We start from the raw sequence: 27,097 nt of genomic DNA, 5'->3' as shown, positions 1-27,097 counted from the left end.
TTTGATAAAGTTTGCTCTCTCTCTCTCTCTCTCTCTCTCTCTCTCTCATGCAAATCTTTTGAGTATCATCTCTAGTACAACTACTGTTGCTAGTACTGTGACTGGTACCATTCTCAGCCGTAAATAAGCATAATGAATTTCATTTTGAAAAAGATAGATCACGGGTTATAATTGCAAATGATATTCGATATCCATTATAAGAGATAGAAATATAGCCAAAAATGTGGATCTTATATAGACACATGGTCTTTGGTATATTTAGAGGGTACACTAGTTTAGTCTCATGCATGTACCCATTGAACCGTGCATGTGCATATGTTAATTTATGTCATGGCTTGTGAAAGTGATAACTTTCCCACTCTTCATTTTAAATATATATTTTTTAAATTTTACAAAAACGATATTTTAAACTATTCTAATGTGTTGAAGTTGGCTCATCATAAACGTGAAAGGAATAAGGAACCAATGGGCTGCAAGAAAGAAGCAGCAAGAGAGGAATCACGTGGAATGCAGGCAAGTGTTTTGGCTCTAGCTTGGTTTTGACGTGATTTGTTATTTTTTCAAAGTTTGTTTAGGGTTATAAATAGGACTTTTAGGACTAGGTTAAACTTGCCAAGCCAAAGAGAGGCCAGGGAGTTTAGAAGATAAGAGTCACAAGAGAATTCAAGAGGGAATTCTTGGGAAGTTTACAAGAGCACCAAAGGGTTTGAGTAAGGGTGTGAGAGAAATTAAGACTTAGGGTTTTAGAGAATAGAGTGCTAAGGGGTTTTGAGTTGTAAACCAAACAACTAGTTGTTTCCATTTTTCTACTTAAATTTCTCAGCGCAATCATCAAAAAAGACATAGGCACGTTATCGAATCTCTATAAATATTTGTGTGTATTGTGTGTTTGTTTACTTTCTTCGTGGTGTGTGATTCATTTTCAAGGAGTTTGTGTGTGTGCCGTCGTATAGTTCATTAACGATAACGATAAGGATCATCATCTCTGGCATTGGGCAAAGCTATTTTATTAGCTAGCTAGCCATATATAGCCTAATAAGTAGGGTTCCATTCCATCAATTGGATATAAAGGCGTTTGAGCTAGAAAGTCGGGTCCCCTGGCCGTTTCATACTTGACAGGGACGTTGTTAAATGTTAGTTAAAGAGAACGGAAGACAAAAAGGGTGCGTGGTTTCTAGAACTGCATAGAGGTTGTTCGTGTGCACCCAAGATCTCATGGCTTAAATTTGGTTGGATGACTCATAGAAGGCTTATCGTCTTATCTACTTTACTTTTTGGGGTCTTTCTTTCTTTTCTCTTACTTTGTTGTCTAGCATCTTCCTCGTATTCTATGCAATTATATAATCTAATATATTATTGGCTCTGTTAGAATGGGATATCAATGGCTATGGCCTCTGCGTTCTTATGTTATTAGATGGATTAATTATAGTTCAGTATTATGTGGTTTCACATTTCTAAGATATCATTATTATTATTACAATTAAATACTTTGGTTTTTTAAATTTTTTATAATATGGTTTCGTCATTAAGATTCCGATAAGTAATTAATCCAACTCCCAAATTCATACCACAGCCACCCTCCATAAGTCATCAAACTTCGATCAAATTATGAAAGTGAACCATTTTGAGTTTGTGAGAGTTAATTTGTATTTTGACCGAAGTTTTAGAAGCCATTAGTGTAATTAAGCCTCTTAAATATATAGTCCACTACAAATTATCCCACAAACATATCACATAAGGAAGAATCCACCACCCTTGAGTCTTGTGCGTACACATGTCGTCTATATTCACACGCCACTTGTCCAAAAGGGTCCCATATATAACTCATTTGACTATGTGCAAGTATTTGTTGCATTGGCTATGATATCATTCTATGAAGAAGACTTTCTCAAGAACATCATGAAATAATTCTCAAACAAAGCCACTCACATGATTCCTAGATCGATAAAATATATGTGAATAGAATTGAATAATGTTGCAGTTGAAATAGTTTTCCTTTCCTTTCTCCACCATATCCTAATCAAATGGCTAGCCAATAGCCACGTTTCCCGCAATATTGCCATCATACACAAATCTCTCATAAAGGAAAAAATAGTGTGCTTAATTATTCCTGAACTGAAATAATAGAAGAAAAGGGTTATTTAAAGTAAATGAACCCTAGGTTTCTACTGATGCCATGTCGCCTAAAAGGGCAGGTTTGGATAATCCATGCATCATTAGCTAGAAGAATATTTACTCGAACCGATTTTGGACATAATCATGTATCATAAATAAATCCATTAACTTTTTTAGCTTTCGTCCATGTTCATGGACCAAAGCTTTCCACTTTTCAACCCCAACCCAACATTTGTTTTTAGGATAAACGAGTCTCGCTCAGATTTCCTTTTCTCAAGCACGCGTGCGTGTACATGACTCTGCCTCCCACTCCAGTGGTTTCCCATGCTATGCTGGGAGGTGACTTTGTGTTTTGCATCTTCGACTCTCATCATCAAAATTTAGATTTGATGTACTTGGATAAGGTGGAAGCAACAACGTACGATCAATCAATTTTCCTCCTATTATAATTTAGATTACATATTAATTAAAAATATAAATAATCTTTTTATGGTTCTGAGTATTTCTCTTCTTATTTATATACTGGCTGTTCTGGTGAATATAGCTTTATACAATCGTTTCAACTTTTCTTTAACTTTTAATTATCTTTCAATGGATATGCGTAACGGAGTTTGTTGACATGTTAAGTAGCTTTCTTTAATGGACAACCGATGCTCAACGAGTTTCCTGTCAAGACCGGGCATTTCTTGATAATACTAAGTAAAACAATCTTTAAACTCATGAAGGACTGCAATCATATCTGATTATAAATTGAACTTTTCGCTTCTTGTTTCTGTTGTTCTTATGTGGCGATTTCTTGTCCATAAAGGACAACATATGTTTAACGGCGGGTTATTATGGATGGTTACAAAGATATGATAGTACATTTTTGACTTGATTTGTACGGGTGATATTAAGTTATACAAAAATGGTAAATCAAATAAAATAAATAAAACAAGTGGAAACATAATGAAAATGATTTGTTTTTTGACCTTTTGTTAAAGTCTTCATGGATGTCTAATGGTAGTTGTGGGGTATCCATTGCTAATGTGAAAGATAAGAGTGAACAAGAATTCTATGTGAAAGAAAAAGGGTGTAACGTTATATGCACTTCTCCATATTGCTGTTGAGGGTAGCTCCCATATTAATAAAGTGAAGCCTTTTAATATAGAATACAACTAATGCCATTCATTCATTGGTTAGTTTGGATGTTTCATGGTATCACATATATAATACTCTCTTTTTTATATATAAAAACAAGCGATAATCTAAACTAAAAGAAGATGGAGGTTTCTCACACACATGCACACATTATCAAGCGATAATTTATATCACGTTCATCCTTTGAAATAAGGGAACAACTATTTTGTGAGACAACCCTAGGTTGTCGGTAAGTTTTATCTTGTGTACCATGCACGTCTACTACCCACTCTTGTTACTCGTGATTTCACTTTTGTTATCCTATTTCACCTTTGCAGTTGCATGATCGAATGAGGATCTTTCACTTCATAGTTCTACTATGGATCATGGATGACGCAAGTGACCTATTGAACAAGACATTATGTGTGAGTCTGACGTCGGCATCTCCTGAGCACATAAAATCTCCCGACTCATGTGGCTTGTAATTGGATTAGATTAAAGAGGCAAAGAATCTTAACTTATCAAACGCTATAATTTAGAAATGTGATAGATTATGGGCTACACTGCACGCGTGTATTGGTAAACATATGTTCCATTTTGTTGTCTGCTTAGTTTCTCCTACTGTTCTATCTATTATGTGACCATTAAACATTTGACTTTTTTAATGCCAATCCAACACATTAGGGCTGCAAGTTGGTTCCAGAAAAAGTTCGAATTTGTACAGACTTGCATTGGATTCAGCTCGTTTACACTCGATTAAGAAACAAGCCAAGTTGGATTTGGTTTGCTCGACTCTTATCTTATAAAAAGCTTGCAAGGATGTATTAAATAATTATTTTCAAAGTGATTCTGTCCAACAACAAAATGAGAGAGCATTGTGCTTAATTTTTTTTCTTCCCTTTTTGAAGGATATCTTAACTATTATTATTCACTATTTATCATTAAAGCTTTGTTGAGGTTGAAGATCCTATTAGAGCATCTCTAACAACATATTCAATAGCTTTGAAATGCTAAAATAGACGAGCCATAGCATCAAAACCCTCTCTAACAACCTTGTCAAACTCAGTCATCAAACCTGCAACATCTTTCTCTCTCTTTAGGGTTGGTAAGTTGACATCGGCTTTTCAAGTAGCAAACAAAGCTTTTCTAATTGCCACGTAAGTCAACAAATTTAAAAATTGAAAATTTTGAAACTAGGGCTCTAGGCCTCGACTGAAAAGAGCAATATGAATGGCCCCTCTGCAACTTGGGCCTGGGTGGGGTCTAATTTTTCCTTCCAAATGAAAAAAGTCACCGTCCAATCCAAGTGAAGAAATGGGTTTGGTTTTGCGAATCGATACAAACGAAGGTTGTTTTGCACATGGGCTTTTAGTCCCCTTTTGGGAAATGGGGCTCATCCTGAAATTAATCGCGAAATTGCAAGGAAACATCACGGGAAAGGAATGACCGCACGTGCACGACAATTGAAAAAGGCATTGGGGACCCACTCAGTCACTCACACAACGCAACAATCTTCTATATTAAGCGTTTTCTCCTCCACTCTGGTTGCCGCTACTTTATTCTTATCGCCGGCTTTAGATGGTATAATTTTTGAATAAATTACATGTGTACAAGATGAAAAATGTTTACAACACTTCAATCGATGGACCCTACATCTTACTGTATGTTAATTTCAGCACGACAAGTTTGATTTTAATATGAAAATGATGTTTTTCTAACCAAGAGCAGCTTTCCTACACCTGAGTTACTGTGATCGACCTCCCCTCCCCTCATTCAATATTGTATTTTGTCAGAAAAATGTCAAAAAGAAAAACCCTTTTATTTGTCATTGTTTGTATATAAATGATTCCTCTAAGATGCTTTCGACTTTGGGTGGGACAAGTGTCGTGTCATTATTTATCCCATCCTCGCCCATGTGATCCTCCATTATGGCCCGTACACACAGATCTCACTTATGCTGCCTACCAATTTTACAATGGGAGGACCACACCATAAAATAACAAATAAATAAAAATGTAATGGGCCCCATCCTCCGTTTACACTGTCGGTACCCTATTGGCCTTCCACTTTCCAATCAAATCAAGTCCACCACCAATCATCAACAGCATTTAAAAAACCCCTCTTCGACGCGGGCGGTGCAGACTCACGCGGCAAACGATATTTTTGTTTTTTAACTCTCTCTCTCTCTCTCTCTCTCTCTCTCTCTTTTGTGGAGGGGTAATTCAGTCCATAATCTTTTTTAAAAATTCATTCCTTTTAAAATTAAACAATACAAATATAAATTTATATAAAATAATTTTAAAACAAAAATAAAACCTCTCCATCCCTACCCTTCTCCTCTCAACCCTACACCAACCAACAGTCACCACCCAACCTCAGCCGGCCAACACCTCCCTGTAACCCAACCACCACCCGAGCCACCCAAGCCCACCCCATCCCCAAACAACCAAATCGCTTCAGAACCAAACCAAACTCAACAACTTGACTTCACAACATACTATTGCCGTCGGCAACAAAACGAAGAGAAAACAAACCCAGACTTCACAGCAAACCAGATTAACCCCTCCCCACCGCCCACCTGACCTCTCCCCATGACGAAACCACCTGACATGTAACCCAATTTCCAAAGATCTGGTTTTTTTATATTTATTTTATTTTGTTTGTAAGCTACTCAAACACCCAAGCAAGATCTCACCCTAGCCTATGATTTTGATGAAAGGGATGTCATAAGACCCAAGGACCTTTGGCTCTTCCAACTTCAGTAGCCTATGCTTTTAGTTAGAGAAATATGACTGGGCCCAAATATTCATTAAACTTTGTTTGAGCTTTGACTAATTAGAGAAGGGGAGAGAGAGAAGAATGATTGACAACAAATTTGGTTGTTCGGTGGCTGGGTAACGCGGAGGCGGTGGGTGGCTGGGGTTGGTGGGACTGTTGGTTTGTGTGGGTTTGAGAGAAGGGAAGGGGTAGGTTTCATTTTTATTTTAAAACTATTTATATATAAATTTATATTTGTATTGTTTAGTTTTAAAAGGAATGAATTTTGTAATAATTTGTGGCCTGAATTGCCCCTCCATAACTATCGTCCTTGAATTGATTCCAATTGAAACCAGAAGGACAAAATTGACGTTTTGCCTTTTTCTTTTGCTTGAACCGTTTTGCAAAGAATCTGGTCCGAGAGATAGCAGAGGCGAGGGTTACACATGAAAAACAGAGTCAACACTCACTCTCTCTGTGTCCTTTAGCTTTAGCCATAACCAAAGAGAACCAAAAGCAAGAAGAGTAAGAAGACAGCGCCAGAGAAAGATTTGGAGGTGAAGACCAAGTCTGATTTTGAAGGGTCAATTCTGGTCTTATATTTCATTTGAATTTGAAATAGAAAAAAATCAAATCAAATCAGAGACTAAAGACTAAAAAAGACGATTCGAGGTACTGTTGGTAAAAGTTTTTGTTCCTCTGGTTCGGTCTGCCTTTTGATTCTTTGGTGGTGTAAAATTGTGTATAGAAGAAGAGCCGGATAGGTCGCGTTTGGTGAAGCTGCGAAGCTGAGATGGAGAGCTATTTGAATGAGAACTTTGATTTGAAAGCGAAGAACTCGTCGGAGGAGGCGCTCCAGAGATGGAGAAAGCTCTGTTGGATTGTGAAGAATAAGAAACGGAGGTTCCGCTTCACCGCTAATCTCCCCAAGCGTTTCGAGGCTGAAGCTATTCGACGCACCAATCAGGTTTAAATCGCTTTCTATTTTGTTTTTTCCTTCCTTCTTTTCCTTTTTTCCAGCTATTAGTGCTTTATTGATTAGTTGTCCTTGATCCAAAAGGTACTTACCATACTTGTAAACGACTGCCAGAAGTCTAGAATAGATCAAATCATTAATCTGAATTTTAAATTGATTAAAGTTCTATTCCTGCGTATTTGTAGATTTACATTTGAGTTATTTGCATGCTTAACAAAATCAAATCCACACATATATGGAAAGTTGAGGCGCATCTCGAGCAACATATTTTAGATGCAAGGAAGAGCATCTCTGCTTATTTGAAAAGATTTCGTTATGGGGATGATATGTTATTCGAAATTTGAGATCATGTATTCCAGGTGGACGGTGAATTATCCTTGCTGTTAACAGATCCAGTTGTCCTGCAAATGTTATTATTTTCAATCACAGCTTGAACAAATAGCCATTTGGTGTTGTCGGATTTCACCGAATGTTGAACCATGTTGTGGAAAATCCTGAGAAAGTAACTTGCCACTGAATTTGTTATAGTGATATGGAGTGTGCTACGATGATGTTCCATAAGAGGACTCAAACGTTTATTGCTTGCATGACATGAGAATTTGTTTTGGCTGGATGTCTGGGAACGTACTAAAGTCTTGAACAATATCATTTCCAGAACCATGCATGGTGAAAATTTTCAGTAATTCAGCAGCTTTAAATGATCTTATGCTGCATGTAAATGAATATAAGTTCAATTCCGTTGTGAACAGTAGTTACTGTATCATGAACTATGAAATTAAGGTCTACTATAAAACAAAGGAAATTAAGGTCTACCATACTTTCTGTAGAAATATATATCTTACTGTCTTGTAAAGGAAAATTATGTTTCTTACTGTGGACTTGGTTTTCTTTCTTTCTTTTTTGTTTTTTGCATCCGTTCTTCTTCGGTTGAATTAATAGGAAAAGTTTAGAGTTGCAGTTTTGGTTTCACAAGCTGCACTTCAGTTTATCCAAGGCAAGAATCTTAACCTGCTCAGTTCTAAAGTTGGCTATACGATGGTTATGTTTTTTCAAACAAGAGTTCTCTTTATGTTATTCATTTATTTAGTTTTCAACCGTCAAATGTATGCAGGCTTAAGTTTTCTCAGCGACTATACTGTACCTGAGGAAGTCAAAGCTGCAGGGTTTCAAATTTGTGCTGATGAGTTGGGCTCGATTGTTGAAGGCCGTGATGTGAAGAAGCTGAGAATTCATGGTGGTGTTGAGACTATTACGGGCAAGCTTGCAACATCAAGTGTCAATGGAATTTCCACTTCTGAGCAATTGTTGAGTCAAAGAAAAGAAATTTATGGAATTAATAAATTCACTGAAAGACCATCACGCGGATTTTTTGTTTATGTGTGGGAAGCCCTTCAAGACACTACCCTCATGATACTTGCATTTTGTGCCTTTGTCTCTCTGCTTGTTGGGATAATGACAGAAGGATGGCCAAAGGGTGCCCATGATGGACTCGGAATTGTTGCAAGCATTTTGCTTGTTGTATTTGTCACTGCAACTAGCGATTATAAACAGTCCCTGCAGTTCAAGGACTTGGAAAAGGAGAAGAAAAAAATTACTGTTCAGGTTACTAGAGACGGATTCAGACAGAAGTTGTCAATATATGATCTACTTCCTGGTGACATTGTTCATCTCTCTATTGGGGATCTGGTCCCAGCTGATGGACTGTTTGTTTCTGGGTTTTCTGTGCTGATAAATGAATCTAGTTTAACTGGAGAGAGTGAACCGGTCAATGTCAATCCTGTGAATCCTTTTCTCCTATCAGGAACTAAAGTTCAAGATGGATCATGCAAGATGCTTGTGACTACAGTTGGAATGAGAACCCAGTGGGGTAAACTGATGGCTACCCTCAGTGAAGGAGGAGATGATGAAACTCCCTTGCAGGTCAAACTAAATGGTGTGGCAACCATCATTGGGAAAATAGGCCTGTTTTTTGCTGTTGTGACATTTGCTGTATTGGTTCAAGGATTGTTCAGCCGCAAGCTTCAAGAAGGATCTCACTTGATATGGTCTGGAGATGAAGCATTGGAAATCTTAGAATTTTTTGCTATAGCTGTTACAATTGTTGTTGTTGCTGTTCCCGAAGGCTTGCCTTTGGCTGTGACATTGAGTCTTGCTTTTGCCATGAAGAAGATGATGAATGATAGGGCACTTGTCCGGCATTTGGCTGCTTGTGAGACAATGGGATCAGCCACAACTATCTGCAGTGACAAGACTGGGACACTAACTACTAACCACATGACTGTTGTGAAAGCTTGCATTTGTGGAAAAATCAAAGATGTGGGAACCTCTAAAGGAGCTTCTAACTTGTCCTCTGAAATTCCTGATTCATCTTTGAGAATTCTGCTCCAATCTATTTTTAACAACACAGGAGGAGAAGTTGTTAAAAACAAAGATGGAAAGATTGAGTTATTGGGAACACCCACTGAAACTGCTATTTTGGAATTTGGGATGTTGCTCGGAGGCGATTTCAAGGCGGAACGACAAGCATCAAAGGTTGTGAAAGTTGAGCCCTTCAATTCTCTGAAGAAGCGAATGGGTGTTGTTCTAGAGCTTCCTGAAGGTGGCTTTCGTGTGCACTGTAAAGGTGCATCTGAGATAGTTTTAGCTGCATGTGACAAATTCTTGAGTCCAGATGGCGAGGTTGTTCCCCTTGACAGAGCATCCATCGATCTTTTGAATGGCATCATTGAACGATTTGCTAGTGAAGCCCTTAGAACTCTCTGCCTCGCGTACATGGAGATTGGAAACGAGTTCTCTGCTGAAAGTCCTATTCCTAGCTCTGGGTATACATGTATAGGCATTGTGGGTATCAAAGATCCTGTTCGTCCTGGTGTCAAGGAGTCTGTTGAGATTTGTAGGTCTGCTGGCATTACTGTCAGGATGGTAACTGGAGACAACATAAACACTGCAAAAGCAATTGCAAGAGAATGTGGAATTTTGACTGATGGGGGTTTGGCAATTGAAGGCCCTGAATTCCGTGAGAAGAGTGAGGAGGAATTACAAAAACTTATTCCAAAACTTCAGGTACATTTTCTTAGCTTTTTAAAAGACACTTATGTAGAAACATGTTTACCACATTTTCAAAAAATCCAGCTAAATGTGTCTCACAAACATTTAATTAATTAATTATAATATTTTGCTTAACAAGATCCCTAAGGTGTTAATTGTCTTCAAATTCCTGATTCCTACTTTACTATTCTTGCACAGCTAATTAGGGTGAATAATAAGATGTTACAAATCCATGTCTTTAGCGGGAAGTAGAGTAATAATGATGACAATAACTATATCAATATGAAAGAAAATACATTATTTCTTTACTTATGGGTGAAAGCACGCCTTTAGAAAGTCATATGACAATAATTGATGTAGAAATTTGCTTTACTATTCTAGTTTTGTAATTCCCTTGGACTAGAAGTGACTTTTCTGTTGACCACAATTTGATATTATCATGTGTTCAGGTAATGGCTCGATCTTCACCAATGGATAAGCATACCCTTGTAAAACAGTTGCGAACCACTTTTGAAGAAGTTGTTGCTGTGACTGGTGACGGTACAAATGATGCTCCAGCGCTTCATGAAGCTGATATAGGACTTGCAATGGGCATTTCTGGAACTGAGGTATTTACCAAGATGCTGCCCCTTTTTCTGTCTAGTAAAAGACTCTCATATCATTAAGTCACACATTTTTAAGGACCACTTTCCTTTTTCTACATATAATATGCTGAAAGACAGCCAGATTGTTTGATTGATACTTTTTGTTTATAGGAAGGTCCAGTCCCTATAGTTTTCTTGTGCCAGTAAGTCTATTTTGTTACGTTACGAACATTCAATTCAGGTAGAATTTGATTTGAAATTGTAGTTGTACAAATCAGAGCTCCATGATCTTATTACTGACTTTGGATATCAGAAGAATGCACTATGGTTGCAAAGTGGTTGTCATAAGGGTAAATAATATCGGATTAGATATGGATAATGCAAGAAAGAAGTGAATCCTTTGCCAAAGGAAGTCTCTGTTTCTCTCTTTCTTTGGGGGTAGAGCCCCATATCCTTTAAGTTTTTAGGTCAACTTGAACCTTTTTGACATTAAGGTAATTAACCATTTGCATTATCTCAGGTGGCAAAAGAAAGTGCTGATGTGATAATTTTGGATGATAACTTCTCTACAATTGTGACTGTGGCCAAATGGGGGCGTTCAGTTTACTTAAACATACAGAAGTTTGTTCAGTTCCAGTTAACGGTCAATGTTGTCGCCCTTGTTGTCAACTTTTCTTCAGCCTGTTTAACTGGTAAGCAGACTGTGATATGTTTTCTTTCTTATTCATGTTTCTTTTTCTTTCTCATGACAATCCTTTAATGTGTACCTTTTGTCTTGGGTGTTGATAATGCTCCTAGGAAATACTCCTCTTACTGCTGTTCAGCTTCTCTGGGTCAACATGATCATGGACACTCTAGGAGCCCTTGCATTAGCCACAGAGCCTCCTAATGATGATTTAATGAAGAGAACACCTGTTGGTAGGAAAGGGAACTTCATCACTAATGTGATGTGGAGGAATATCCTAGGGCAGTCTCTGTATCAGTTTGTGATAATATGGTTTCTACAGACTAGAGGAAAAGAAGCCTTTCAGCTGGTTGGCCCAGATTCTGATTTGATTTTAAACACCCTTATTTTCAACTCATTTGTGTTTTGCCAGGTAATCATGAATCATCAGGCGTTTGACTTAATCATTTGTGTTTATTAATGAATCGGAGTATTGGAAATGCTAGGATTCAAATTCGGAAAATGATACTTATCAAATTCGGAGTATTGGCATGCATGCAGTATTTTATTATCACTGCTGTCATTAGGAGAGTAATTTCCATATACAATGTTGACTAATTAGCTTTGTTACTGTGATATCAAGTAATAATTGCAGCATGCTAGTGGATATGATGGCGAATGTCTTGCAAATTTGGAGAGGGAATAAATGCAGCCCCCATCTTATCCTGATAAGGATTTGCTTAGAGTATTTACTTCCTACTCTGTCTTCTTTCAGGTTTTCAATGAGATCAGCTCTAGGGAAATGGAGAAGATAAACGTCTTCAAGGGGATATTGCAGAACTATGTGTTTGTGACTGTGCTCTCATGCACTGTTATCTTTCAAATCATAATCATTGAGTTCCTGGGCACATTTGCAAGCACATCTCCTCTAAGTTTGCAGCAATGGTTCGTGAGCGTTTTACTTGGGTTCCTTGGCATGCCGATTTCAGCAGCTCTGAAATTCATCCCTGTGTAATGAAACAGATCAATCAAAACTTGAAAAGGTACTTGTCGACTTGCTGACAGCTGGAGGTTTTGTGTGTGGGATCATTTCAAAGATCTTATCATTCTTTTGATACTGTAAAGTCCGAAAGTCTAGCAAATTTGAAGGCTAAAAAGATGTAATATCCTCAACTTCCGATAAGATGTCGGTTTTTGTAAACATGATGTGTGATAGCTGTTCTAACTTCTAACTAGTGAAATGTTTAAAGGATTTAGTTTGCGCTGACAGATGTTTGATCCTGCAGTTCATTCTTGCCATTGCTCTTGTTATTGCCTAATACCGCCTTGCCCTTTATGCTATATTATAGTATATAGACACCACTGTTTTCTTAGTAGGCCATCGTTATTATATATTATGGGCAGGTGTTATTTTCTCTGCCTCGAGGCCTCTTCAAAGTAGGGCACACGTGGTACCAAAGGATTGGAGTCGATATGATCGATTGTAAAAAATTTCTCAAGTTCTAATTAGCACGATATCAGAACTATCAAGCGGGAAAAGTAAAATCTCAAATAAAATGCAAGTCTAAATTATTTTTACGTGTAAATTGAGATTATATTGGTAATTCAGCTACGGTCGAAGATCAAAGATGCTATTTTTCGAGTTGACCAAGTTTTGACAGCACGACTATCAACTCTTTTGGCCATTCAAAAAATACAAAAACATTAACGACTATGATATGCCATGCAATCTGTTTATTTTTTATTTTTCTGTTGTACGTGAAAGGGTAAAAAGAAAGTGTAAAACTGTAAAATTTCTGAACAGCAGCCCATAACCTAAGACAGGTAATTTGATTTTTGTTTTCTCTGGGGTTAAGACTGGTAACTTTAGTTCAAAATATGATCCACATAGAAAAACCATTTAACCCCACAATGTCTTGGGTTTCTACGGGGAGAGAAACTCTCAACGAGAATTAACACTTTTTGCTATTTCAGTCAATATCACACATAGAAAAATTATTTCATATATTATTGTGTTATTGGCCAAGAATCCCATTACAAAAAAGTTTTCTCGGTTGCGATGACACCTCAGCAATGCATACCCCCAAGCCAACCCCAATGTTTCAAATAAGAAAAAGAGCAGGGCCCGCCTCAAAAGTCAATCCCCAAATATTAAAACAAATCTAATCACATTCACCTTTACAAAACTGTTTTGATGGCCAACATGCAACATAGAAGCATCAAATCACACAAACCAAAAAGCATTCCAAACATCCAATCAGAAACCCAAATCAACCCCCTCCTCCGATAACCAAAACAGATATCTGAACCCAAGAATTATAAGTACCCAAAAATAAAAATAAAAAAGCAAAAACTCAAGGGGTAACAGCAACCAGCTCTGATATGAGTCCCAAAAACTTTGCCTTTATCCTTTTCTTTTTTAATTTCTGTAAATATTCTTAAGGAAGCTGTTTCTGATCATCTCCAAATCATGATTAAGAACTATACACACTCTTTAAACCAATATGAAAACTACTAATTGTCGTATATGGTATTTACCAAAGTAGCAGAATCACTTCTCTGATGTAACTCAAGAATTTCCTACAACATCTACTGGCCTCCAAATTCTTTAGGTTAATTCGTCTATGGCAATGGCACCTGCATTATCGTGTAATATGAATACACAGCTTCCTGTGAATAAGACAAACAAGTCCAAGAGGACCAAGAACATCGATCAGAATCCAATCTTTGATTTATTTGATGCAACAAACAACTAATGAGGAAATGACTTCTATAGTTTTATTTAGAAAGGAAAAGAAGACTCACAATTTCCAGGAAGTACAATTCAGGAATGGATGTTATCTTGGCTTCCAGTGCTTCTTGTGCTAAGTTCTGATCCACTGCCATCAAGGTGGCGGCAGCTGCTATGGCAGATGGTCGATGATGCATTAAATGAATCTCTACATTAATTCACAAACGTAATAATTAATACATAATCACCATCTAAATCAACCAAAAAACAAAAAAATAATCGCATGCGCGATCAAACATAAATGTTCATTGAAATAGTAACAGAAATACCTGTCATTATGGAAAGGAGCCGTTGTTCAATCCCGGATTTTAGACCTGGTGGAGATTCTTGGCACAACTTTGCGATGAAGTTATCAAGAAACGCAAAGGGTGTGATTAAATTCATCTTCCATTTCAAGACTACCAATACCAGAAGCTCTATTTTCTTGATACTTCCGCCTTGGAATTGGTGTGCGTATTGTGAAAGTGGTGGGCGGTTCATCTCCTCCATCTTTGCAGCCAATAATAGACATACCACTGAAATCAATCTAACGTAAGCAGCTCTTTTATGTTCCTGCAAACCATAAACAAAATCATTATCAACAACAACCCATTTGAATGGCATTGCCAATTAAACTTGCATTGGTTGTTCATATGCCAAGAAAAAAAATGAAATTCTTACAGGGATGGCTTGCAGGGAAATGAACCGATCAAAGTATGTGATGGCCAAATATGCTGTTCTGGGATGAAACCCAAGAGCTCTTGTTCTCTGAAATTCAAGAAACACCATTAACATAAATATATTTCAATTCAATTCCGATTTCCAATTTGAAGCTTCATAAATGCAGTTCAATCAAATACAAGAAATGGGTTTTTTGAAGACTAACTGTTTGAACCCATGTGATAGCTTGCAAGCGAGCTTCTTGAACCCAGTCGTAAATGACCAAATCTTCATCCCTCCTGAACCCAAATGCTATCTCTTGGTCAATTAAGCTATGCAAGTGGGCTTCTTCCAACTCAATTTCGTTTTGATTAACGACTACGTTTACTTCTGCCATCTCTTCATCATCTTCATACAAAAAGTTAGGATCTTCATGGCAATAAAGGTCTGGCGATGAAGGATCTCCGTTCATTTTTTGTTTTCTCTGTTATTACATCCACACAGAAAATCTAGTAGGTAGGAACAGAGTAAACAGAGCCAGAAAATATTAAACCACTGAACCCAAAGATTTGGAGAGAGAAAACGTTTGACCTCCAAGACTGAATAGCACTCTCAATATATTTATACAGTGAAGTGAAAACAGAGAGGGAGGGAGGTTGAAATGGAGACGAAATGGGGCTCATTGTTTACCAAGAATGCGACACCGTTTTAACGGTTACAGGCTCAACAGAATTGGGTAGTTGGGTATTTTTATCAATCAATTTGCTTTGTCTCTGCAAGTTCTATTTTTGGTTGTGGAAAGAGGAAGACTAAAAAACTTGAATCCGAAGTGAGAAATCTGCAGACCCCAAAAAAAAAAAGAGGGAGTTTCAGGGCACGTGTGACGGGTTTGGGCCAATAGCAAGACTTCATGATAATCATAAAATTGGTTGTTATTTGATGAGAGCAGTTCACAGTGACAGAGCTGATTAGACTGACTAACTTTTTAAGCCACAAAATTATGATTAATGAACACTCATCATGTGCCAAAAACCCTTAAACCTCACCAACTTTTTTTTTTTTCTTTGAGGAAAACTTCTTGTTAACTTAAACACAGATGTTTAGGAAGCTTTAGAGCCGTTCAAAATGCTTTGTTGCAGTTAGATTAGATTATCTACTTGACCTCCAAGTTAACCTAGCTGATTATTACTGTTAATTATTATTTTTACGTGGGTCTCCTCTAGGCAACTGGGTTTGATTAATGAAGTTAGATTCAAGTTTTAGGCTGATCCAACTTTAGCGTTCCCACATTTTTGAAATTATATGTATATAGACCTTTTTAGTTATATATACAGAAGTATAAGATTTTTACTATTATAAATCCATAAATTGTTTGTTCAAACGTCAAAGAATTTTGCTACAGTCAATCGTTGTCATCCTTGATAAGACGCGAATTTCATATGGAGTCACGGTTGGAATCATTCACGTTCGAGTGGGCGACTAATTGTGTGTAGCAGCTTCAAGTAAACATTAGCCAAGGTAGAGTGTTGTGTTGTAGGAAGCAAGTCCTAGCATTTAAGATACAACCACAACCTTTAACCAAATGACAACACACCCACCCTCCTGGAACGCTGCGTTTCAATCAAAGACTTTGATTCAATCACGCCTAAAACTAACACAACGAAAATTTGATTCGAATTCAATCACGCCTACAATAAATCTAATACAAATTTATAAATAAACCTAATATTAGACATGTATTTATAAAAAAACCCAAGACTATTTAAATATAAACACGCTCAAAATCAACCTCAAAGTCAACTTTTTTGGTGTGTTTGTAAATGGGTTTTGAATGTGTGTAATGATGAGTTTTCGGTGTGTTTATATGTTTAAATAGTGCTTGAATTTTTTTATAATTTCAACCTCATTTTGAATGTTTTAGTGAAACTCCCTAAATCTAAAGCCTAGAAGCTGGAACTTTCTTTCAAACCCCGCGTGGCGCAAATGCTACACTTGTCTACGCGCCTCCTGGCGCCCTCCCACTCTCCCAACTCGCTCGTCCTGCCGACACAGCCAACTCCAAACCCTGACATCTTATCACAAAGTGGATCAAATCAACGGCTCAGAACTAGCCACGTATTGACCCACACGATTGCTTGGAGTAGCGGTCCGCATGTTGCCCGAATATTCGATGCCATATGAATTGAATAATTCCGTATTTGTTACCCCATATAAGCAGAGAGAAGAGACAATAAACAAACTGCGGTTCGAGTTTTCGACCATTTAAGCTCCTCCTCATCCTCCTCCTCCTCCTCCCAAGTCCTAATCCAATTTGTCTTCCCCAGAAAGAGAAACACCTCTCGCTCTATTTTTACCCTAAAATCAGATTCAAAATAAATATTACAAAACAACCCTAATCTTTTAATGGCTAAATTGTCCTCGGGATTTTCTGAATATCTGTTTTTTCTCGTCTCCAACCGATTCGATTTCACCCATCTTTTTATATTTTCTTTTTGGCAACGCTCTCCTTTTCAGATTATCAGTCAGCCCTGTCATTTTTTCTGACGAAGAAACCATAGTCAGGAGGAGCCCTCGTACAACTCGCAGATGGGGAAGCGTAAGCCTTTCTAATTTCACCTTCTGGATTGTGTTGTGGTTGGATGTTAATTAGGGTTCCAATTCAATTTCAGGTTTTGCTTACATCAATTTGATTGTTTGAGATCTCAAATTTGCATTCTATTCATTCCTTTTTGTTTTTGTTGCAACAATTTTGTTGATTCTAATGGTTTTTGGAGCTCATGATACATGGACGTTGCTTTTCGACCCAAAAAATTTAAAATTGTAGAATTTCTGGTGCTGAGGTATGTATGGATTGGCATTGGCAGGTAGTTCTCAGCGTAAGAATGCGGCGATGTTGGACAGCGATGATGATAATAGTAGTGAGAGTTCAACGTCGACCGTTCGCTCTGATCGTATGTCAGTGGCCGGGAATGAAGAAATGCAAGTGGATAAGGATAGTTTACTGGACCAAGCTGTAGATGCTTTGTATGAGAAGAGGTACTCTCTTTACAATTTTGTTGCTTTTAATCATCATGTTCTGTAATGATAATAATAACAGAGAAGGGTGAAGAAGCTGGTTTGATTGTTGCCCATTTTGCTCATATATTTACTTTGTGTGAAGAAGCTGATTTGATTGTTGCACGTTTTGCTTATATGTGTACTTTGTGTATGTGAAGGGGTTCCACAAGAGAAAAAGCTCTGTCATCAATTATTGAAGCGTTTAATAGCAACTTACAGCATCAGTTTGTGGAAAAGAAGTAAGCACGTGTATTCAATTATTTCCATTAATTCTCTTAAGGCCCAGGAATGCCTAGTTCTTACCTTATTGTGTTTCTCTGACACAATGCTGAGTCTTTTTAAAAAAATACTATGATTCTTATACACTTATTTGGTGTTCCTCAGATTTGCAACTTTATTGCATCAGTGTCTGAATTGCATAAAAAAGGGTTCGTCCAAAGAGATATGTTTGGCGTCTCATGTGATTGGTTAGTCCAATACCCCTTTTTTTGGCTCATTCACGTACTTTCCCCCAGTATCAAAATCAGTTTTTAATCTTTTCATTTATGTTTGCAGGACTATTGGCTTTGACTGTCGGATGTGGGGACAATGCTAATGAAATACTGGAGGATTCACTACCTGGGATTTCGCAGGCTTTCAAATCAGGATCTGAAGTAACAAAGACATCCGCGGTATCTAAAGATATTATGCTTTTTGAGTATTTAACGTCAATGGCTTTCTGGTTGTTGGACTTATCCTGATGCTGGACCTGCGTTCCTTGTTCTGAACAAACAATTTGGATTATGTTTGCAGTTACTGGAGTGTTTAGCTATTATCACTTTTGTTGGTGGTAGTGACCCAGAGCAAACAGAAAAATCAATGCAAGTTATGTGGCAAGTGGTTCATCCGAAACTGAGTTCCAATGTAAGTATTCATGTTCCAGCTACTTTTCCAGAAAGTGTGTGAGCATGCTGTTGTTTGAGCTTACTTATCTGTTTTTCAGGTAGTTGCAGTCAAACCCTCCGCCCCTGTAATAACCACCATGGTGTCTGCATGGTCCTTTCTTCTTACGACTATGGATGGGTGGAATCTTAATCCCAAAGATTGGCATGAGTGAGTAAAACCTTAATTGGTGTCGCATTTAATTACCCTACTTCGGCTTGGAAACTCATATTGGTTCGTAGATTGAATCATCCAAGTAATCTTGCCCTTTATTTTCTGGCCAATAATGTAGGTCCATATCATACTTATCTAGTCTGCTAGACAAGGATGACCGGTCTATACGGATAGCTGCTGGTGAAGCTTTGGCTTTAATTTTTGAGCTAGGAATTTTAGAGAAGTTCTCTGCGGGAGCTAAAATTTCAAGTGATAGCTCAACTGAAGAAGGAAATAAACCTCGGGAATATGTACATATACAAGGACTAAAGGCAAAAATTATTAATCAAGCCAGAAACCTTTCAGCTGAGGCAGGTGGTAAAAGTTCTGCTAAAAAAGATCTTAGCAACCAGCGGAATACGTTTCGGGATATCTTGGAATATTTTGAGGTATATCTAGATTCTTTGTATTCAAATAAATACTAATTGCATTGATCCTGTATAGTGATCTCATTCTTCAATTTTAGGATGGTTATTCTCCTGAAATTTCAATAAAGATTGGTAGTGAATCGCTACAGACATCTACATGGGCACAGATGATACAGGTCCTTCTCATCCTCCGCTTCTCCTCCCGATTTTTGTATTCACATTTTTATTTTGTGGATTGTTCAACTCATCAATTCTTTTCCATTTTGAAAATATTACAGTTGAACTTTTTGAAGCACTTTCTTGGAGGAGGTTTTATCAAGCACATGCAGGTTGCTTTTCTCGACCTTCAATAATTTCCTTGTCATTTTCTGGGCAGTATTCATATCTATTTTTTATCGTCACATTATGTAATTCCTCTTTAGGTGAGCAAAGGCTAATTGATTCATAAATTTTCTGAAACAGGAAAACGAACTCCTTCAGGATGTTTTTGGATTCACTCCAAAGAAAAAGTATCTTTCAGATTCTGAACATCGTCTATCCAGTAGTGAAAAGGTTTGGTTCCTGACTACTACACCAAATATAGTCTCCTATTCATTCGATATTCTTCGAGTTAGTAATTTATGCTGTTGTTTTGTTTAATTCTATCCGTTTGTTTGTTTTTACTATAATAAATCATATTCTTTGTTACAGAGGCTGTTTAGATCACCAAACTCAGTTGTCAACAAAGCAAGGACCCAGCAACTTAACAAACAGCGAATGTTATCAGAGGTATATATGCTTGTGAACAGTCTTCTTCAGTCACTGCAAGAACTCCAACATGCTTGCTGTTCATTGATCTTCATCTTCATTCTACTTTCCTGCTCACTTTTTCTTTCCCGTCGTGTGTTTTCAGGGTAAAAATATTGGCCGCTTTGCAGCTAATATGGGGGATGATGCGTAGAAATGGACGTGGTTATATTGTTTTGCACCCATTTTTCGTCTCCATGCTGGTTTTTTGTCATCAGATTCCAAACAATTATGTCTCGTAGTCATTTACTTGTTGGCGGTGGCTCCAAATGCACATCGAATGGGTTACACTATCGTTTGTAGCATTAAATTTTTTATGCGACAATGGCATTAATGAAGAAAATTATTTTATACATTGTATTTTTATTCTCTGATTTCTTGTTTTTTGAATTTGCGTGATTATTTCTGAAGTTTACCAAAGATGGTTTCAATTATGAATGGAAAGCGGAAATAGAGAAAAGTATCTTATCAAATTACCAAAGCAGTCTCACAAATTAGTTTGTTCTCTTTTTGGCCTTGCAAGATTGATCTTCTATTCTATATGCAGCCTCGTGATCTAATGTCATTGGGTGGAGAAATCTGATATCGGTTTTTGTCTTTCTTGTTACGTGATTAGTCATGTGATTAGATCGACATGTGATCGGAAATCGTTAAGCACTCTTCCTTTGATTAGATTGACACATGGATGTATACGACCAGAAACCATCGAAATATACCATGGTTGTTCGACGAAAAACATCGAAATATACCATGGTTCGACGAAAAACCTAAAAGAAGTTAGTTTGCTGCTGCATTGTATTGTGCTGCGCAACTAGCTTTTTTTATGTACATTTAAATCCTGACCAAAATTGCATCTCCATATTTAAATTCTGACCAAAATTGCATCTCCGTTAAAAAATTTCTAAGTCTGCCAGTGGTTGTAAGCTAGTGTCATTGATTGAACCACTTGGCAGAGTTACTTGAATAGAGAGTGGAAGGTATCACTGTGCAGCTGAGTAGGAGAATTATCGAGATTTAAAGCATTGGCTGCACAGCCCTGATAAGTTTTGTGAATCTGAAATGTTCTGATTCATTCTCGAGTCTTCATCCCGAAAAGGAAAAATAATCTACCGTCAGCAAGAAAAAGTTGTGGTTCAAAGAAATATACCACGCAATTGTTGTCGTGACGTGCTGGAGTAGCTCAGTTGGTTAGAGCGTGTGGCTGTTAACCACAAGGTCGAAGGTTCGAACCCTTCTTCTAGCGCAGTGTTTACCTTTTCTGTTCTTTTTGATATCATATTTTCATTTCCAAATTCGTGGTACGCAGTGTTTACCTTTTCTTTTCTTTTCTTTTTTATTTTCATATTTTCATTTCCAATTTTCCGCCATCCTAAATTCGTGGAACTAATTTTCTGATGCCCGAATTCATTTACTTTGGTTTGTCCAAAAAACGAAAAAAGAATTCATTTGCTTTGGCCTGATTATTTTAATCTTGGGCCACTTTCCCTCCATAATAGTTACTTTTTACCCGCCCAAGTTTTGTCTGTTGGGACTCTTCCAGTTGAGCAGGAATTGGGAGCTATGTTTACAACTTGTTCAACATAATAATTAAAGAAAGAAAGAAAGAAAGAGAATATTGCTTCATTACCAGGACGTATAAAAATAGATTGCCTTTGCACCATTAATGGTTTTGATACAAGAGAAAGCACAGCTTATTTCAAAACCACCGATAATACTTCATTTTGATGCATATAACTCATTAATTAATCGATGTAACCAAAATTTACAGTAATTTGAAACTCTCGAAAGATCTCATGCTTAAAACCATTCCCAAAACTATAAGTAGGGCAGATAATCACTGTAATCCTGTATACCTAAGAGCCACCCAAACCAGAAAAGTGCTTATTCATGGCCCTGTCCTTCCTGAAATTTCTTCCCCCTCCCCCTCCTCTCCGTCCCCTTCCCCTTCCTCCCCGTTGATTCTCGGTATTCTCTTGGCCTTCAACTTCAGAAGTATCATTTTGCTTATTATCTTGCTCCTCACTGGAATCCCTTTGTCTTCCTCCTTTCCTTGCTCTGCCCCTGGCATTCCCAATAAACCCTCTCCCTCTCCCTTCCATCTGAGGAATATCAAACTGCTTGTTTTGCTCCTCAGAGTACTCCGTCAGCTTCTTGACCGCACCAAGAGGAAGATTGCCGCCGCGACCAAGGCCATGAATCATGTCCTGCTGTGCTTCTGTAATTAATGATGCTTCACCAGCATTTGCAACTGCAATTGAACCTGCAACTTTGTAACTGTAATTCTTACCATCCTTTACATAATACTGGGGCTTCTGTCTGGAGCCCCATTTCGAACTAGGAGCACTTCGAGATGAACTTTCATTTTGCTTTTCAAAAGGCCTACCCATATTTGAGCTACTTTTTTCACTAAATATCTCACTTTCCCCAACTCCTGAATCTGCAACACTCAGACCTAGATCATCAAAAGAGTCATCATATTCATCTTCATACTCATCTTCATACTTCGAAATAAGGGCAGCAGTTTTTGCTGTGTACTCTTCATTTCTGTTATCAAGGATATCAGAATCAGGCAAGTCCGCTTTAGACTTCCTAACAAACCTTCCCTGTGTAGAGGAAGATGAAACTGAAGAGCTGCTGTTTGGTTTATCCCTAGCAATGGCCACTGTATTAGTTGCGGGTGGTGCTGTAAATTCAACTAGCTTTCCTTTTCCTTTATCATTCCTACTAACAATGGAATTCTTGGATACTGGCATTGTTTCTAGTGAAGTGTCCAAGGACTGCAGATCTTTATGAAGTGTTCCTTCAAGAATCCTCTGAATCACCTCCTCAGGATTCTGGTTGTAGGCTTCCAGACAGGAAGCTAAAAACCCTTTGCCATAATCAGGAAAGAGGTCCTTTATTTGACTGATTCTGGACTCTACAATTGCAACATCTTCATCTATTTGCACCTTGTTGTTTGTTAAAGGGACTGTCGTACTGGGGTGCTCCTGAACAATGACTTTGTGAGAACTGATCAGTATCCCGGATACATACCCTAGCTGTTCATCATCCATGACTATCCATCCTGCATGAACGAAGTTGACTTGATATAACTTACTTCTTCAAGATCAAGCATAATTATACTTAACTGTCCAATAAAAAACAATCACATATAGTAAATATTTTCCAATTGATAACCGAATATAAAATTTTTATAAGACACCAATTATTGTGAAATTTCATTTTTACCTCCTTTCTTCCCCAACACCCTAACATCCTAATTGAGAAAATGACCGTCTCAATATCTAGAAATCAACTCCCATATCGATATAATAGTGGAGAGAGATTACGAAAACAATTTATTCAGCATACTTTGCTAGTTTATAACTTCTCTTACTATGTAAGAATTCTATGACAAATCATGCAAGGATTATTGTATTTATCAATAACATTTATCAATTATTTGTTACTTCCAAAACAAATGCATCTCATGACACATATACAATGTCTATCTTGATACATATAAGACCTAGTAACTGGAAAATTATAATCAACAAGAACAAGTAAAACAAACAGTAATAGCATGTAATCCCTTACCGTTATTTTGTAAGTTCTCCATTTTGCTCAAAATGTTGAAGTTCTTCTCAACATTTTGAAGAAAAGTTTGTCTATTCTGGTTTTCCTGAGCACATACTGAAATTCCGTTAATCTCTCTTAAAGTTTGAACCAATATATCTGCCCTAATGAAAGGATCCTCTATTTTGGCTGGGAACATCTCTGCAGCAGATGGAATGGGAAGGTTCTCTTTGAAGACCTCCTCACTTAGATAGCATAAGTCCAAGAGTTTCCAACCAAACTTGATGATTCTCATTGACAACATTTTCAAACTTATAGCAATATTAGACACCATTTTATCTTCTGAAGCTGTTGAACTTGAAATTATTTGAAACCCGCGCTGCAAAGATGGAAGTAATGAATCATGCAACCTTGCTAGAGTGCTTAGTAATGCGTCGTTCCCGTAACTGCATAGACAGAGAGAGATACTATTTCCTTATTATTGAAACTTTTGACAGCATTCATGCTAAAACCCATGATTTACCAACCTATCAGATTCCACTATAAAAATCCTAAACAAAGAACCAAAACAGGCTGGTAAAAACTGAAATCCCTTATGCACTCACATGTTCTTACTGTGTAATACAGGTACTACCATTCATGCTTAGACCACAAATTTAGAAAAACCCAATGCTAAACAAGGTACCTCGTTTCAACAGGGCACAAAAAGAACACAGCTGATGGTTCGTAGGCAGTTAGTAAAGCGTCCATGGATACAATTGCATCGTTTATGAAGTCCATAACCTACCAAAGAAGGAGAAATTTTTTAACACAAGTACCATAAGCATGTAAACATCCTTATCTCTTGAAAAAGCTGAAACAGAAACGGCAAGGATCCACTGAAAGTATCATAGATCCAACCCAAAAAAGGAAAAGTAATGATTTCCTCAAATTCCTTATTAAATGAGTTCCTTTGCTGTACTTGTAGCTAAAACTTGTTCAACAGAACTTCCAGATACAATACCACGTGTTACTGTAAAAAATTAATTGATATATTGACAAAAGAAAATTTTCTATAGCATGCGGCAGAACATATCCAAATTAATACCCACTATTTAATATTTCGAAGAAATTAATTTAAATTTAAAGTAAGTATTGGATGGGAGAACGTGTAGGAAGGATTCGGTTGTCCCAATATGTTCAATAAAAAAAATAATAGAAAGAAACTCACCTCCAATAGATCAGTAAGAAGGCTGGGTCCCTGGTCTCCAGGGTTTCCAGAGGAAAAAAGGGCCTGTACATGATATTGGAAAAACCTCTGTCATGTATCAGAAATGCACGCAAGCTACTTAATTGAAAAAGTACATATAAATACTACCAGTAAAGACTAGACTAAATAAGGAATAAAGAAATACAAACACGTTTAGAGTTAATGGTTATTTGTTAGGCTGGAAAATTTGATCAACATTATACAACAGCTGAGTTCTCTTCAGTATAAGTTTCCTCAAGTCTAAAAAGTAGAGGTCATGAAAACCTATGACTATAGCCATTAGGCTGCAAGTGTTTGTTTCTCATTATTCAGAACAGTGGAGCTTCGATCGAGGTCCGCACCCCCCCGAAGTAATTGACATCTTGGAACTTTAACTAAAAACAGATGATTTGGCAGTGTAAGATACTATGTTGTTATTGAATTAATAGATTAGTAGGCACTGGGCATACCTCCAAAGCTGTACTGCTACGTTGATACATTGTTTGAACAATGCTAAGGAAATGTGAAGCCACTGCAGTCAAATTGTCATGTATTCTAGTATGTGCTTTCACTGCATTTCCAACCTGAAAGACATAATAAATAAAAAAATGGGGGGTAGGGAGAGGAGAGAGAGAGAGAGAGAGAGAGAGAGAGAGCCAATGCAGTAGGGCGCTATTCATAAAAAATGCCTACCAACACTCTGGTCAAATCTTCATTTTCATGACCATATATAGCACAGATGTCTAGCAACTTAGGCAGGTCAAGCAACTTCTTCTCCTGCAAAAGAACTACATGTGGAATTAGTGAAAAACTGTTATTAGGATATGATACAAATGAAGAAAGAAAAAAAAGCAATAAAAAAACCCCATCCTAATCATATTTTCTCCAATGAGATATGTTCAACTTCAATGCAAATATAGGACATAGATGCAGACTCCTATGATACACCTAAAAGCACCCACAAGCTCTAATTTGGACACAAAAGTTATCCCAAACATTGGTTACTGCACAAAGGAAGCTGACACAAAGTAATACATAATAATATTCACATTATTTTAACGGTTACAGCAATCCTATTCCAAAAAGTGGGGTTATTTTGCCCACCAGACTGTATGAACACAAATTTACAGAGAAGAGAGAACACACCTTCATGGTCTTTTGGACTGAGACTATCAGCAGCACATGCACCGGGATCCCTATTAGAGGATCTGTAATATAATGACAGAGGTAGTGAATATAAAAAAACGATAACGAACTAATAAAGTATGAAGCCACAGCTGCAAGCTCAAACTTACATGCGATACAATGCCATAAAAACACGTCGGCTTAATTCGAACTCCCCAACAATGACCCCTGCCACCATTTCTTTGGCTCCACGATGAGGGAAGTCATACCATCTGCTCCTGAACTGTAGGAAGCTATCCAGAAATTCATGCAAGGAAGTATCACTAGCCACTGAGAAAAATGGGTATCAGGAACAACAACAGTGAAAGATTAATGGTATTATCACAAGAACAAGCATAAGTATAACAACAAAAAACTGGAAAACTAGATGGGATGATAACAGAAATGGTAACAAATTTTCTATTAAATTGACAATTTAGTGTGACAAACAAGCTTATCAATGTTAAAAAGGTTGCAGCTTAACTAAGTTGTACGCACCTTGTCTCCAGAACTGCTTCGGGTTCAACTTGAGCAAGCGAGAGAGCTCTCTGTTAAGAAGATCCACAACTCTCTGAGACTGCAGGGCATCCAATCCACCTTCGTCGGCGCCGAGCCCAGCCGCCACCGCCTCATCCTGGGGCAAGTAATTTACGAAATTGCCACCATGAGCTCTGCTGGACACCCACTCTCCTTTCTCTCCCATCCGAACTCTACTTGCCGACGGCGCCGCAGCAGCAACGGTGGCAGTTTCGGCATTGGATTGAGTGGCAAGCGATTGCCTGAGAGAGCTGGAGAGCGTGGGCTCTTTAGGGCCTGGATTTTGGTCTTGATTCTTGGGGACGAAGACCTTTTGGGTTTTGGCCAAACCCTTGTTCCCGGGTTGCCTTGTCTGAGCGTGCCGGTTCGACATGTCTTTGTAGAAGAAGCCGATCGAATTCTCGAATAAAGATAAGTGAGAGTAAATGTGCGGGTCAATCGGAAATCAAAATAGTTAGGAGAGGTTGGCGCTTACTTGCGCCCAGCCTGAATTACTTGAGGAACACTCACACCAGGCAAAGCAGCAAAAGTCTACCCTGGCCAAATTCATTTTTTTCTTTCCCTTTTTCTAACCA

The 27,097-nt window shown here is 37.7% G+C and overlaps 4 protein-coding genes and 1 non-coding gene across 9 annotated transcripts; 3 read left to right on the top strand and 2 right to left on the bottom strand.

Moving 5' to 3' along the window:
• Positions 1–5,518: 5,518 nt before the first annotated feature.
• On the top strand, positions 5,519–12,532 carry LOC103320420 (autoinhibited Ca2+-ATPase 1). Of its 5 annotated transcripts, XM_089045072.1 has the most exons (9): positions 5,519–6,200; positions 6,401–6,548; positions 6,740–6,958; positions 7,907–7,961; positions 8,079–10,030; positions 10,465–10,623; positions 11,120–11,291; positions 11,398–11,696; positions 12,039–12,532. In XM_089045072.1, the coding sequence occupies exons 3-9, from the start codon at positions 6,785–6,787 to the stop codon at positions 12,276–12,278; spliced, it is 3,051 nt and encodes a 1,016-aa protein (XP_088901198.1). In that variant the 5' UTR covers positions 5,519–6,200; positions 6,401–6,548; positions 6,740–6,784; the 3' UTR covers positions 12,279–12,532. The 5 variants fall into 5 exon arrangements, with proteins under 5 accessions (XP_088901198.1, XP_088901197.1, XP_008220324.2 ...); XM_089045071.1 differs by having other exon boundaries at positions 5,520–6,200; positions 7,907–10,030; XM_008222102.3 differs by lacking the exon at positions 5,519–6,200 and having other exon boundaries at positions 6,363–6,663.
• Positions 12,533–13,370: 838 nt separating this feature from the next.
• On the bottom strand, positions 13,371–15,495 carry LOC103320468 (cyclin-D5-1-like). The gene is made up of 5 exons (XM_008222143.2): positions 14,920–15,495; positions 14,715–14,801; positions 14,324–14,606; positions 14,069–14,202; positions 13,371–13,933 (listed from the first exon to the last, which is right to left on the bottom strand). Exons 1-5 carry the CDS (start codon positions 15,163–15,165, stop codon positions 13,886–13,888), a joined length of 798 nt encoding a protein of 265 aa, XP_008220365.2. The 5' UTR covers positions 15,166–15,495; the 3' UTR covers positions 13,371–13,885.
• A 1,406-nt stretch (positions 15,496–16,901) lies between these two features.
• SAT32 (interferon-related developmental regulator family protein / IFRD protein family) lies at positions 16,902–20,391 on the top strand. Its single transcript, XM_008222099.3, has 13 exons — positions 16,902–17,289; positions 17,558–17,729; positions 17,909–17,989; positions 18,135–18,217; positions 18,306–18,421; positions 18,543–18,653; positions 18,733–18,842; positions 18,964–19,273; positions 19,351–19,428; positions 19,531–19,581; positions 19,715–19,804; positions 19,943–20,020; positions 20,145–20,391. Exons 1-13 carry the CDS (start codon positions 17,280–17,282, stop codon positions 20,190–20,192), a joined length of 1,338 nt encoding a protein of 445 aa, XP_008220321.1. The 5' UTR covers positions 16,902–17,279; the 3' UTR covers positions 20,193–20,391.
• An 816-nt stretch (positions 20,392–21,207) lies between these two features.
• Positions 21,208–21,281, top strand: TRNAN-GUU (transfer RNA asparagine (anticodon GUU)). Its single transcript has one exon. It is a non-coding gene; the product is annotated as a tRNA-Asn (tRNA).
• Positions 21,282–21,672: 391 nt separating this feature from the next.
• On the bottom strand, positions 21,673–27,061 carry LOC103320417 (Ubiquitin system component Cue protein). The gene is made up of 9 exons (XM_008222096.3): positions 26,484–27,061; positions 26,117–26,276; positions 25,968–26,029; positions 25,515–25,609; positions 25,292–25,405; positions 24,804–24,866; positions 24,279–24,376; positions 23,615–24,039; positions 21,673–23,102 (listed from the first exon to the last, which is right to left on the bottom strand). Exons 1-9 carry the CDS (start codon positions 26,893–26,895, stop codon positions 21,892–21,894), a joined length of 2,640 nt encoding a protein of 879 aa, XP_008220318.3. The 5' UTR covers positions 26,896–27,061; the 3' UTR covers positions 21,673–21,891.
• Positions 27,062–27,097: the final 36 nt, after the last annotated feature.

The sequence above is a fragment of the Prunus mume genome, linkage group LG2 (genome assembly GCF_029339155.1).
Source record: "Prunus mume cultivar Tortuosa linkage group LG2, ASM2933915v1, whole genome shotgun sequence".
Classification (NCBI taxonomy): Eukaryota; Viridiplantae; Streptophyta; class Magnoliopsida; order Rosales; family Rosaceae; genus Prunus; species Prunus mume.
Note: the sequence above shows the minus strand (reverse complement) of the source record. Positions and strands in the feature narration are given on the sequence as shown.

What these genes read in the sequence shown, in the direction of transcription:
- LOC103320420 (XM_089045071.1), top strand. Translation starts at nt 6,785, where the DNA reads ATGGAGAGCTATTTGAATGAGAACTTTGATTTGAAAGCGAAGAACTCG. An exon ending in TTCTTCAGCCTGTTTAACTG is followed by an intron (nt 11,292 to 11,397) that starts GTAAGCAGACTG and finishes TAATGCTCCTAG; the next exon opens with GAAATACTCCTCTTACTGCT. An exon ending in ACTCATTTGTGTTTTGCCAG is followed by an intron (nt 11,697 to 12,038) that starts GTAATCATGAAT and finishes GTCTTCTTTCAG; the next exon opens with GTTTTCAATGAGATCAGCTC.
- LOC103320468 (XM_008222143.2), bottom strand. Translation starts at nt 15,165, where the DNA reads ATGAACGGAGATCCTTCATCGCCAGACCTTTATTGCCATGAAGATCCT. An exon ending in CTATCACATGGGTTCAAACA is followed by an intron (nt 14,802 to 14,919) that starts GTTAGTCTTCAA and finishes CTTGAATTTCAG; the next exon opens with AGAACAAGAGCTCTTGGGTT. An exon ending in TTTCCCTGCAAGCCATCCCT is followed by an intron (nt 14,607 to 14,714) that starts GTAAGAATTTCA and finishes TATGGTTTGCAG; the next exon opens with GAACATAAAAGAGCTGCTTA.
- SAT32 (XM_008222099.3), top strand. An exon ending in GATGCTTTGTATGAGAAGAG is followed by an intron (nt 17,730 to 17,908) that starts GTACTCTCTTTA and finishes GTGTATGTGAAG; the next exon opens with GGGTTCCACAAGAGAAAAAG. An exon ending in AACAGCGAATGTTATCAGAG is followed by an intron (nt 20,021 to 20,144) that starts GTATATATGCTT and finishes GTGTGTTTTCAG; the next exon opens with GGTAAAAATATTGGCCGCTT.
- LOC103320417 (XM_008222096.3), bottom strand. Translation starts at nt 26,895, where the DNA reads ATGTCGAACCGGCACGCTCAGACAAGGCAACCCGGGAACAAGGGTTTG. An exon ending in CAGTCCAAAAGACCATGAAG is followed by an intron (nt 25,610 to 25,967) that starts GTGTGTTCTCTC and finishes TTCCACATGTAG; the next exon opens with TTCTTTTGCAGGAGAAGAAG. An exon ending in TTCTTACTGATCTATTGGAG is followed by an intron (nt 24,377 to 24,803) that starts GTGAGTTTCTTT and finishes CTTCTTTGGTAG; the next exon opens with GTTATGGACTTCATAAACGA.